This window comes from Bos taurus, chromosome 18 (genome assembly GCF_002263795.3).
Source record: "Bos taurus isolate L1 Dominette 01449 registration number 42190680 breed Hereford chromosome 18, ARS-UCD2.0, whole genome shotgun sequence".
In the NCBI taxonomy this organism is placed as follows: domain Eukaryota; kingdom Metazoa; phylum Chordata; class Mammalia; order Artiodactyla; family Bovidae; genus Bos; species Bos taurus.
This window is the reverse complement of record NC_037345.1, coordinates 65,784,791-65,797,185: the sequence shown is the minus strand read 5'-3', so window position 1 is coordinate 65,797,185 and position 12,395 is coordinate 65,784,791. Positions and strand designations below refer to the sequence as shown.

General features: G+C 58.6%; 1 protein-coding gene across 2 annotated transcripts; it reads left to right on the top strand.

Annotated features, from left to right (window-relative positions):
• The first annotated feature begins 1,099 nt into the window (after nt 1-1,099).
• On the top strand, nt 1,100-10,571 carry MZF1 (myeloid zinc finger 1). Of its 2 annotated transcripts, NM_001206304.3 has the most exons (6): nt 1,100-1,198; nt 2,483-2,917; nt 3,263-3,446; nt 3,901-3,971; nt 4,070-4,190; nt 8,979-10,571. In NM_001206304.3, exons 2-6 carry the CDS (start codon nt 2,525-2,527, stop codon nt 10,412-10,414), a joined length of 2,205 nt encoding a protein of 734 aa, NP_001193233.3. In that variant the 5' UTR covers nt 1,100-1,198; nt 2,483-2,524; the 3' UTR covers nt 10,415-10,571. The 2 variants fall into 2 exon arrangements, with proteins under 2 accessions (NP_001193233.3, XP_005219844.2); XM_005219787.5 differs by lacking the exon at nt 1,100-1,198 and having other exon boundaries at nt 1,285-2,917; nt 8,979-10,563.
• The last annotated feature ends 1,824 nt before the right edge of the window (nt 10,572-12,395 follow it).

The following is a 12,395-nucleotide window of genomic DNA, read 5'->3' as shown; positions in this document are numbered from 1 at the left end:
AAAAAAAAAAAAAAAAACTTGGGGTACCCTTCTCTCCTGGTCAGAAAGCATTTAAAACCTATCAACCTTTTACAAGTTAGCATCTAACGTCACAGTATCTGAACTCTGATCAAAAGAGTTGCTTCGCTTAGGGAATCAGACAACCTGAAGCAGTCTTACTAGAGACGGTGCTAGGACTTCGAGCCATCTTTTTTCTCTTATCGGCAAGTTTTGGGTAAGTTTCCTTAACAAGTGTCCCTCCTGCTCCGTCTGTCTCTCTTCTTGCTGTCATCCTTCTCTGAGCCCTTGAAAACTCTCGACCCATTTCACTCTATCTCCAATTTCTGTCCACATCTTTCCTCTTCCTTCTGTACTCCTGATCCTCGTCTGTCCCTTGAATCTCGCGATCTGCACGTCTCGCTGTAAATCGATTCTCCCTTTATCTCTCCTTTCCCTCACCATCCCGGCCCTGATTTCTCTACCGCTTGTTAACTGTTCTGACACACGTCTGACCAGCCCTGACTCTCTGATCTAGGTGTCTGAGAATAGGAAGCCCTCTCCGCTGTCTGTCCTGCCTGTGTCTCTGTCACTATGTGTTCACTTACTTTCACTCTCTCCTCGCTATCTCGCTCGCTCGACATCTCTACCCTCACCCCACCTCTCCCATCCTCTCAGACACCAGCCGGTACACGGGATTGCCCTAGAAACCACCTGCTCAGCCCACCGGTTACCGTGGAGACGCCTGGGGCCCGCCTACCGCCGATGACAACAAAAGAGCGTCAAGGGGCCGCGCACGCGCGCGGAAGGACAACCGACCACACCGCTCGGGCCCGAGGCCCCTGCTCTCTGTAGGGGGGATGGGGGGATGGGGGGAGGGGGAAGCAAAAATGGCAGGCTCGTTTGCGGTCCCCAGGGCGGAGGAAGGGGTGACCCAGTCTCGGCAGGGAGTCTCCATGGAGACGGGGGCTGAGGGCGTCCTAGCGAGGGCCGTGATTGGTGCAGAGCCCTAACTCCCGGAAGCCCCGTAGAGAATTCGGTAAGCTTGCTGGGGAGCATGCGCTGCCCGGAAGGCGGTGCTGGGCGCATTTCCCCGAGAAGCTTGCTCGCGTCGACGGGTGCCGGGACGCCTGGAAGTGAGGCTGGGAGAGCGGGGAGACAGGGCCCCGAGAGTGGCCCAACCGTCCGGAAAAACACTGCCCGGCACCACAGCGGGAGGAGGGTAGAAACTGAGGCGAGGGTGAAAACAGGAGGGGGGCGGGGGCGCGAGGCGGCGCTCGCGCTGCTGCGCGGAGCACTCTGGGAGCTATAGTCTGGCCCGGAGGGGAGGTCGGCGAGTGCGCAAGCTCGGGAGCCCGGTGCGGCCAGCTGAGCGCCAAGGTGAAGGCGGGGGCCCCTGGGCCGGGAAGGTTTGGACAGGGACCCGGACGGCAGCCCTGCGGGGCGCGGGGCACGGGGCAGGGGCCTGGCGCTCCCTGCGGACGGGCCCGGGGTTGTCGCGCGCCGAGCAGCAATCACCGCGGGTTGCCACGGCGATAGAGCCTGGAGTCCCCGCCCCGTTTCCATGGCGGCACCGGGATCTGCCCCGGCTCCTTGAGGCAAGCGCCGCCCGCCCGGGCTGCTATTCGATGTAGTTCGGGAAGCTCGGCAGAGTCGCGGAGGCCCAGCCTTCCCCTGGGGTTTCAGGCCGACTTGGAGCCTTGAGGAGCCAAGGTCAGACTCACGGGATCAGGCGGCCTCGAAATCGAACGTAATAAACGCCGGTTTCTTCCCAAAGCTCGCACCGTACCTCCAGCTGCAGGAGCAACGCGAGTGGAGCGGGGTCGCCCCCGTTTGCATACGGGGGAGCGGAGATTCACAGTGGCACAGCGACATGGCAGGATTACGTGGCAAATAGGCTGGGTCGGGATCTCCGGCTCTCCTCGCAGGCTCCGAGGCCAGCGGTCTCGGGCCCCTGACACCCCTCTCTGAAACGCCATCACCCGCTAGCCCCACCTGAGTCAGGAGGTCGAGGAGATAATGGGGCTCATAAAAGGGGGCTGGATAGGGGGAGGATGGCGTCAGAGTGCTGTGCCCTACAGTGGGCCTCGCACAGGTGTGGGCTGGGGCCGCTGGACGGGGGCTGCCCTGTGAAACCACGCTGGGGGCAACAGTCGGAGAAACGGTTTACGCAGGAGAGTGGATGGCAGTGATGGGCCGGCGCTGGCTGGGGCGAGGTGGCGGTGGTGCGGACGCCCGGCGGCGGGGGTCGTAGGTGTAGGTTCCTCTCTTGCCGGCAGAGGGCTGAGGGCAGGGCTCAGGCGATGCGTGTAGACGGGTGGGATTTAGCGGGCAGAGGAGGTGCCTTCTGGGCCTGAGAACCAGCCCCGGAACAGGGGGTTACCAGAGACTGCACACGCCCAGCTAGAGGGGTTCAGCGAGGGCTGGCCGGCCCCACGCGCCAGCCTCTGGCCTGAGCGGCACGCCACTGTCCCCATCGCAGCGGCCTCCGTGCGCTCCTCCCTAGGGGTGGACACTGACCTCAAGAGCCCCAAGCCTGGTCTTTCCGATGAGGCCGGCGGCTTTGGGCTCCCCGGGCCGCGCATCCCTAGAAGATGAGGGGCCCGTCACGGTGAAGCTGGAGGACTCTGAGGAGGACGAACCCGCTGCCTGGGATCTGGGCCCAGAGGCGGCAAGGCAACAGTTCCGGCGCTTCCGCTATGAGGAGGCCGCGGGGCCTGGCCAGGCGCTGGCCCAGCTCCGGGAGCTCTGCCGCCAGTGGCTGCGGCCCGAGGCGCACTCCAAGGAGCAGATGCTGGAGCTGCTGGTGCTGGAGCAGTTCCTGGGCGTGCTGCCCCCCGAGATCCAGGCCCGCGTGCGGGGACAACAGCCAGGCAGCCCTGAGGAGGCCGCGGCCCTGGTGGAGGGCTTCCGCCGAGAGCCAGGAGGGCCCCGCAGATGGGTGAGTCAGCCAGAGGCCTGGGGTCTCTGCCTCATCCTGGGGGCGCCCTGCTCAGCAGGACGCTAGTCCCCCACGGTCTGGAAGGGGTCACCTATAGCAGAGCCTGTGCCAGGGCAGCCGCGGTTCCGACTCTAGCCCTCCATCAGCTGGAGTCAGGACTCATGGTGGGGGGGGGGGGGGGGGGCGGTGTCGGCAGAGGAGAGCAACTGTAGGGCGTCCCTGCCCTCCTTGTCAGTCCCTGGGGACCGTGGGTCCTCAGAGGCCGAGTCAGGACCCCTGGGATCCCGAGAGGGTGGAGGCCAGGGAGCTCCCTTCCTGAGCTCCTGATGGGGGGCACCTACCCAGGTCACAGTCCAGGTGCAAGGTCAGGAGGTGCTCTCGGAGAGGACGGAGCCCCCCGACTTCCAGGCCCTCCCTCAGCCCATACCTGAGACTCCAGAACCTGGGCTGGAGATGCTCCCTGGGGCTACGGAGCAGTCAACACTGGGCCTGCGGGTGAAAGAAGAGTCCGAGGTTACCGAGGAGCCAGGTAAGGGCAGGCGGTGTGCCTCTGTTTCAGCGGCCCCCACATCCCGCCCAGCCAGTGGTGGCCATTCTCCCCTGTGGGCCAAGCCTGCCACAGCTGTGGTTCCTTCCATGTCCTCAGTCAGCATGGTGCTGGCTCCTGGGGTTTCCATGTGTAGGAGACAGGAGTCCTCTCCCCGAGGACATCTGCAACAGTGGGGGCATTAGCCAACTGCTGCAGACCAGACAGCAGACCGTTGCGTGGGGGGGGGCCCTAAGTGCTGGGGGGTGCCCTTCTCTCCTCCACCTCCCAGGCAGGTGCCAGACGCCCCCACACCGCGTTCCTGTGTGACCCCGAGAGCCCCCTGCCACGCCAGCTCCAGGTCCCACCCCACCGGATCCCAGCACCAGGCACAGCACTGAGGAGGGCGGCGGGGTGGAGTGCCCTGGAGCTTCCTGATCCCACCCTCCTTCTCCAGAGCCACTGCATCCTCGGCCTCTAAGCAGCCTGCAGGGGACCCCTTTCACTCTGCTCCCCGACCAGGCCCGGGTGAGTCCCTGCTCTGGGAGCCTCAGAAGGTGGGGCTGGGTGGGTCCCTCCTGGCTGGGCCTGGTCACACAGACCAGCAGTGACCGCTGTGGTTTCAGGACTGTGTCGTGGTGCTGGACCAGGCCTCCCCGCATAGTGAGCCTGGGCCTGAGGTTTCCTCCTGGAGGCAGCACCGTGGGGCCCTGTGGCAGGAGGAAGCTGGGGGCATCTTCTCCCCAGGTGAGTAACACAGGGCCCCCTTTCCTCCAGCGCCACCTACGCGCCCGCATTGCCTGGGCGGCCCCTGCAGTGTTCAGCCTGCTTCAACATCTGCCCTTCAAAGCCAAGCCCTCCATTAACCTCCCAGCCCCGTAAACCCTCCTGAGAGCAGGACTCACGTTCCTCACCTCCTCTCCCAGCCATCCTCCATGGCCCCCAGCTTCCAGGCCTTAGTCCCACAAACTGGACAGCAGGTCAGCAGGGTGGACAGACAGGAGGGACCTTCACACCTTCACACAGGTGGGGACTGGGCGGGACAGTGCAGTGTCCCACCCAACCGCCCAGGTTCTCAAGCCAGACGCCTTGTGCGGTCCACCTCGGTCACATGCCTGCAATGGCCCACCATCGTCCAGGCCCCATCTCATCTTCATCACCATTCCCTGGGCCCCTCCACTTCTGGGTTTACTCCCATGTTCTGGGGGACATTCCTGTGAACTCTGGAGCGGGAGGAAAAGTTCTGAGAGGTGTTACATATCTACAACACATTCGTCTAACACTCCCCGTTACACTGAATTTTGGCTGAGTGAAGAGTTCTTTTTATTGACTCAGTCTCCAAACATTTTTTTCTTAACTGCTGTAAAACTGGGTCAAAACATTTTTTATCATCACTGTTGGTGAGCCTCTTTAACTTTAAATTCAATTTCTCAATTGTGGGAAGCTGGCCTGAATTGTTTCTTTGAGTTCCTTCCCCTGCATTGTTCTATTCTCTTTCTAGAATGCCCGTTACTCGGTTACTGGACTCTAGGGCAAATGCTCCAGTGTTCTGTTCTCTGCAACTTCCCATCCCTTTCTTTCTGCTCTATCTTCCAGAAAATTTCTTCATATATCCTCCAGATTCTCCTTTTGAGATTTTCACATCTGCTAGTACAGTTTCAGTTCCCACCAGTGTCTTCTTTCCCTGAATACTTATTTAAGCCACTTTCTGTTCTTACAGTTGTAACATCTTTCCTTATTTCTCTGAGGATAATAATTTGTTGTTGTTCAATCGCTAAGTTGTGTCTGACTCTTCTCAACCCCATGGACTGCAGCACCCCAGGCTTTCCTGTCCTTCACTATCTCCAGGAGTTTTCACAAATTCATGTCCATTCAGTCAGTGATGCCATCCAACCATCTCATCCTCTGTCCTCCCCTTCTCCTCCCACCTTCAGTCTTTCCCAGCATGGGGGTCTTTTCCAGTGAGTCAGTTCTTCACATCAGGTGGCCAAAGTATTGGAACTTCAGTTTCAGCATCAGTCCTTCCAATGAATATTCAGGACCGATTTCCTTTAGGATGGACTGGTTTGATCTCCTTGCAGTCCCAGGGACTCGCCAAGAGTCTTCTCCAACACCACAGTTCAAAAGCATCAATTGTTCAGTGCTCAGCCTTCTTTACATTCCAACTCTCACATCCATACATGACTACTGGAAAAACCATAGCTTTGACTATATGGACCTTTGTCAGCAAAGTGGTATCTCTGCTTTTTAATACGCTGCCTAGGTTGGTCATAACTTTCCTTCCAAGGAGCAAGTGTCTGTTAATTTCACAGCTGCAGTCACCATCCACGGTGATTTTGGAGCCCAACAAATGATGACTTGTCTTCAAGCTTTCTCCCAGTGTGCTCTCTGATGTCTCTGGCAGGTGAGAGAGGGCGGCTGGGAGAGATGAAGAGTTTGCTCCCCACAGAGACCCACTTCTTGGGAGATGTGAGTGGGTGGGTGGAGCAACCATGGATGCCACTGAAGAAGTCATAGGGCACCCTGGCTGGGCTGTGTGGAAGCAGGCGCCCTTGCTGTGAGGGTCTTCAGTTCTTCGCTCTGAGTGTCCTAAGAAGGCATGTCTAGCCTCTTGCCTGCATCCTGGCTGGGAGACAGGTTGGCATCTCAGTCCCCTGCGTGGCTTCACTTACCCCTCGACTTCCTCAGTGTTGGTACACACCCTCAACCCAGCCTTTTGCCAGGATGGGAGAAGAGATCCAGAAATCAGAGCCACTGCAGTGCCCACCCGCATCCTCCATTTCCTCAGAATTGTGTGCAGAGAGGGCCCAGTGCTGTTCCCTGAGGTAGCCCAGCTTCAGCTTGAGTCAGCTTCCCCCGCCCGCCTGGTGTCCCTGCACCTTTACCTGCATGGCCAGAGGGACCTGGTCCTTCCGAACCCTGAACTTTTCCAGCCTTTGAGATCAAACAGGTTGATTTCTTTCCATTTTCCCCACTGCTGCACAGTTACTATTTGCTCGGTCTGCCATCCAGAGTAGAAATATCAGGGGTTGCTTTATTTCCTTTCCTCTTCATCTTTGTGGATTTTATACCTTGAAGAAAACCAAACAAAACCTTTATGGTGGTTTTTACTGCTGTTTCACAATGAAACCAATTTAAACAGATACTATTATTACCCAGAAGTCCCCATTTGCTGTTTTTATCAATAAAGGGCCCAAACTCATTCTTTCTTCATGGATGCTGACCCATCCTTTGAAAACCTGGACATACCTGATGTTATTTCTGGACTTGTTAGCTAGCTTGGTTTCCTGAGGTGCAAGTGCTCTCGCTGGTTGCACTGCGAAGAGCCTGCCCTTCACGGCTCGGGGACCTCCTCGTCTGTCCCTACACTAAGCATCATCCTGGGTGACAGGCTGCCACAGAGTCCATCATGACTCTAAACTGGAAGACTCACCTGGGCCCCCAGCCATTCAGTGGAGATCCCTCTGCAGGCTCACACACCAAAGGTCTGTGGGTGGACTGGGCTCACCCAGGCCAAGTCCTCAACGCCCTGCTTCACGGCAGAACCTGGCCTCGGCCACCTGGTCTTTACAGCCTTAGCACTTGCAAGCACAGTGCACAAGCTCTGGACAGTCCTTTCTTGCTTTGGAGCTGCCCCAGGTATTTTTAAGGTTCTTCTCTTATGCTCTGTCAGTGCTGCATACTGAAGCTGAGAGGAGGTCTGGCAGCCACCCCTTCCGCTGTCCCAGCTTTCAGCTAGTGCCCTGCCTCTCTCAGCACAGCGCAGTCTCTGCTCTCTCCAGCCACACTGGCACCTCTGCCTACGGCTCCTCGGCGGGTCTTTTCTCTGCAGCCCTGGTCGCCCACAGACAACCACAGCCCCCGCTTCAAATACCGGTTCCCTCAGCCACCGTGGGCTCCACACCACAGGGTGTCCTGGCTGCTCCCTTTGCCCTCCACGGAACGTCTGTGCAGCCAGTGTTTTCATCAGGAGAACATTCTGAATAGGTAGCATTCATGTTAGAAAATTCAGAAGGCCCGAGGGCCTATACAGCAGAGCACCCCTCCCCTGCCTGAGTCACACGGTCCTGCACCCCAACAGCCAGCAGCACTGGTCTTTTGTGTGGACTTACAGAAAGATTCTGTGTGCAGGAAAGCAAATACAAATGTGGATGCATACTCATTTGCCATCTTTAAAACACACGTCGAAGCTTAATTGTCACCCTGTTCCCCGCCTGACATTTTTCATGCATCTTCCCACTTGAACACACAGCAGCAAGCGCCCTCCTCTTTGGACAGCTCCCCACGACACACCTGTTTACCCATCCAGGCTCCCACTAACACTCTTGAGTTACTTTTTAGTGAGAACTGAGAACCCTCCTATAACAGTCATTTCACACAGGGAGGAACACAACTGGTGGAGAAGTACTTAGAAGTGGAATGGTTGGATTAGCCTACGGGAAATTTATCGTTTGATGTACTTGGCGACGCCAGCTTCTATCTGTGCTCACCAGCAATGCACACAGACACTTGGGTTCTGGAGTAAGATGTGGAACGGCAGATGAGTATGGCCCTAATGTGCAGTTTTCTTATGGGGGGAACTAAGCATGTTTTAGGGAATTTAAGCAACAGTGACGTTTCCTTTCCTTTTCTAGTCTTCTGCCCACAATCTTTCCTGTTCACTGATTGCTGCTCTTATTTTGGTTAATTAGACCCTTGACTCTGGAGGGTTTCTCAGTTTGTCATTCATCTTTTGACTCTTGAGGGTTTTTGCTGAGCACAAATGATTTCCTTTGATGCAGTATAATTTATCTGCGTTTTCCATGGCAACTTAAAGATTTTCTGTCATCTCTGAAGCCCCTGCTCCTCTCTCTCTCTGTCCCTGATGTAACTCCCTCCTCCTCTGTGCCGGGCTCATATCTCCTCCCTCCTCCAGCATCTAAGGATGGAGTGCTCACAGCCTGGCTGGAACCTGCTCCTTTGAGCCAGACGCCCAGCCCTGTCCAATCGCAGGCAGGCCCAGGGCCCCGTGTGCCCTGTAAATGCCACGGCACTACATCCACATTTCCCTACAGATGGGGCCAGACTCTCCAGTGGCTGCACAAGGTCTCAGCGGTGCCTCAGGAGCCGCGCGGTCATCACAGGCCTGGCACAGCAGACAAAAGTCCTGGTGCCTGCATTTCCCGCCTGTTCGCTCCACTTCCAGCCTCCCTCAAACCCACCCACTTCTCTGCATCTGTGGGAACCAACATCACCCACCTGCCCAGTGCAAGGGCCACTTTTGCACTACAGCCCTTCCAGAAAGGCGGTTTTGCAAACTTAAGCCACACATGAAAAGCCCATCGCCCGTTTTTAGTCTTCCACCTGTCTGTCCCATCCTTACCGCCTTCGGAAGCTTGCTCAGAAAGAACCCCTGCCCCTGCCCAGATGACTTCTGTCTGCCTCCTTGGGCAGTTTTAGGTCGCTCCATTTCACACCCTTTCCCCAGGGCTGGAGAGTCTCTGGGTACCAGCGGGTTCTCTGTCATGAATGAGTGGATCCCCTTGTGCCATGCAGGGTTTACACTCCAGATGGACAACGTCTCTGTGGACCCTGACATCATGAGTGCCCACGTCCACCTGCCCTGGGACCTCGGCGAGGCCAGCCTCACAGGCCGACTCGAGTCAGCCTCCCGTGAAGGTGGCTTTTCACAAGCGCTAGTGCCCTCCAGCGACCTGGGAGGTGAGCCGGACCCCACGGAGGATACCTGCCAGGGCCTGAGCCACGGGCTGGGCGCGGCGAGCTGGCGTGCCCCCAGGGGTCGCAGCCGGGCTCGGGGGCGCCCCGGCACAGGGGCCGGAGCTGAGCGAGGGGGCCGCTGTGACGTGTGCGGGAAGGTGTTCAGCCAGCGCAGCAACCTGCTGCGGCACCAGAAGATCCATACCGGGGAGCGGCCCTTCGTGTGCGGCGAGTGCGGCCGCAGCTTCAGCCGCAGCTCACACCTGCTGCGCCACCAGCTCACGCACACAGAGGAGCGACCCTTCGTGTGCGCCGACTGCGGCCAGGGCTTCGTCCGCAGCGGGCGCCTGGAGGAGCACCGGCGCGTGCACACAGGCGAGCAGCCCTTCCGCTGCGCCGAGTGCGGCCAGAGCTTCCGCCAGCGCTCCAACCTGCTACAGCACCAGCGCATCCACGGCGACCCGCCCGGCCCCAGCGCCGCGCCCCCCGCCCCTCCCGGCGCGCCCGAGCCCCCCGGCCCCTTCCCGTGCAGCGAGTGCCGCCAGAGCTTCGCGCGGCGCGCCGTGCTGTTGGAGCACCAGGCGGTGCACACGGGCGACAAGTGCTTCGGCTGCGCCGAGTGCGGGGAGCGCTTCGGCCGCCGAACGGTGCTGCTGCAGCACCGGCGCGTGCACAGCGGCGAGCGGCCCTTCCGGTGCGCCGAGTGCGGCCAGAGCTTCCGCCAGCGTTCCAACCTCACGCAGCACCGGCGTATCCACACGGGCGAGCGGCCCTTCACCTGCGCCGAGTGCGGCAAGGCCTTCCGCCAGCGGCCCACGCTCACGCAGCACCTGCGCGTGCACACGGGCGAGAAGCCCTTCGCCTGCCCCGAGTGCGGCCAGCGCTTCAGCCAGCGCCTGAAGCTCACGCGCCACCAGCGGACGCACACGGGCGAGAAGCCCTACCGCTGCCGCGAGTGCGGCCTGGGCTTCACGCAGGTCTCCCGGCTCACCGAGCACCAGCGCATCCACACGGGCGAGCGGCCCTTCGCCTGCCCCGAGTGTGGCCAGCGCTTCCGGCAGCACGCCAACCTCACGCAGCACCGGCGCATCCACACGGGCGAGCGGCCGTACGCCTGCCCTGAGTGCGGCAAGGCCTTCCGCCAGCGGCCCACGCTCACACAGCACCTGCGCACCCACCGGCGCGAGAAGCCCTTCGCCTGCCAGGACTGCGGCCGCCGCTTCCACCAGAGCACCAAGCTCATTCAGCACCAGCGCGTGCACAGTGCAGAGTAGCCAGAGCAGGCGGCCCCACCATTATCCACAGTTGGGGGCGGGGTGTGTGTGGAACACCTACCTCATGGGGTTGCATGAGATCGCGTGGGTACAAGCCAGCTCTCTTAGGGGCCGGCTCCCAGTAGGTGCTCAATAAACAATGCACATTATCTCCGTCTGGGTCTGCACCCACTCAGTGTCTGCCTACCTGCCTGGACCCCTCTCAGCCCTCACTACAGGTCTACCACCTTCTCTGTAACCACGTGGCTCCTGCAAGACCCAGGGCTCCCGGCAGATGTGGCCCCTAGCAGGGCCTGCCCACGTCTGCAGGACGTCCCCTCACAGCGTGGCTCCTGTACTATTTGCTTTCGACCCACCACTCTGCCCGCCAAGTCAACGACCAGGAGAGGACCCCGGAGGGCACAGCCCTGCCAACCAGCCAAGATAATTGGGTGCTAAAGCATCAAATGGGTGCCCATTCGGCCACCGCCAGCCTGAGTTTGTGTGTTTATAAAACCGAGGAGGCCATATCTTAGCTGTAAAAGCTGTAAGGTTTTAAGTGGGAATCTAGTCTTAGGAGACTTTCCTCTGTTCCCGCAGACTCCAGCTGGTCTGAGAACCAAAGCTGGCAGCAAGGCCAGGCCAGTTCCCCAGCCCTCCAGGTGCTGTCGTAGGCTGTTCTCTTCCCTCCCTGGCCCCAGGCACAACCCCTAAGTACCCCCCAACTGGAAGGTCTCTATCATGTGTGTTTGGTAACTAGTCACAGGACACACCACCTGCTGACATACAGGTGGACAGACATTGGCAGCTCCAAGTCAGAGTTCTGCAGACTTTAGGGCAGGACCTCTGGACCCCTCCCTCCTTTTCCTGTGCCACTGCTGCTTTTGCCCTGTCCTCCCCTTCCATCCTACCGCTGGGGCCTTAACACAGCCCCCAACTCCCCCACTGAATGGCGGAAGTACCAGAGACCGTGGGTGAAAGGCAGTTCCAAAAAGGGGATCTTCATGCAGCAGGGTCTGGCTTGGGACTTAAACCTCACCCTAGGCTGGTGTCAGCCTGATCTTGGTCTAGAGGTCTCAAGGGTTCTAGGAACAGCCCTTCCAGAAGCGCACCTGCAATTTCACCTGCCACTTTGAGTCACCCCAGTCCCTACAAGACTTGGGCCCTGGTATCAGGAAAAGACAAGCAGCCTGGGCCAGAGGCTTCCTATCAATATGGGAGAGAAGGCCTGCTCCAAGCCTCAGCCCCCCTCCTCCCCAACTCTACCCCTCTCCTTCCCCATCCCTGCTAGTCTTGCCCCAGCCACAACCAGAGCCATTCTTGGCATCTACTACATCCGGCAAGGTCAGCCACTCCCCCAGGCAGGGGCACTCCTGTGTGGCATGATCAGGACTGAACGGGGGGGTGTGGGGGGGGGGTGTCCCTGGGCCCTTTGACAGCACTCAGTTCTCTGGTCACAAAGGGTTCTGAGTAACCTGGTGTGGGACATGTACAATCAGAGGGAAGAGGAAGACAGGGAGGGGCTGAAGAATCAGATCAGGGAAGACACACAAATGAACACAAGTAGCCAGTAGCTAGTGGTCTCAGGTTGGAGTGTCGCAGGAACTTTATAAAATCCTGTAATGTGGATTTTTTTTTTTTAACGACTTGTGTGACTTATAATCTGAAACAAAGAAAACTCATCTTTGGTCATCTTTGTGTTCATCATGAAATCTGTGCAAATACAACTACATAAAAACATGAAATTCCACACAGGAAAAATTACAACAAACGTGAAAAGCACAGAGACATCCGGATGGGACCTCACACCCAAATCTTTGAGAAGTCCAGGGATCCACCTCCCAAAACAGCCCTCTGGGAAGACGTCAACGTGAACAGCTATGTGAGGGCCACCCATGAAAGGTCATTTCTGCAGCTGACCAGGAACACCTCTGCAATCCAGTCACACGGCTACAGGTCAAGACCCAAGTGTTACTGCGCAATCAAGACTGAGGGCTTGGAC

Bases quoted from the DNA above. Each gene is read 5' to 3' on its own strand.
- MZF1 (NM_001206304.3), top strand. From the start codon at position 2,525: ATGAGGCCGGCGGCTTTGGGCTCCCCGGGCCGCGCATCCCTAGAAGAT. The intron at 3,447-3,900 runs GTAAGGGCAGGC...CTCCTTCTCCAG, and splicing joins CGAGGTTACCGAGGAGCCAG to AGCCACTGCATCCTCGGCCT. The intron at 4,191-8,978 runs GTGAGTAACACA...TGTGCCATGCAG, and splicing joins TGGGGGCATCTTCTCCCCAG to GGTTTACACTCCAGATGGAC.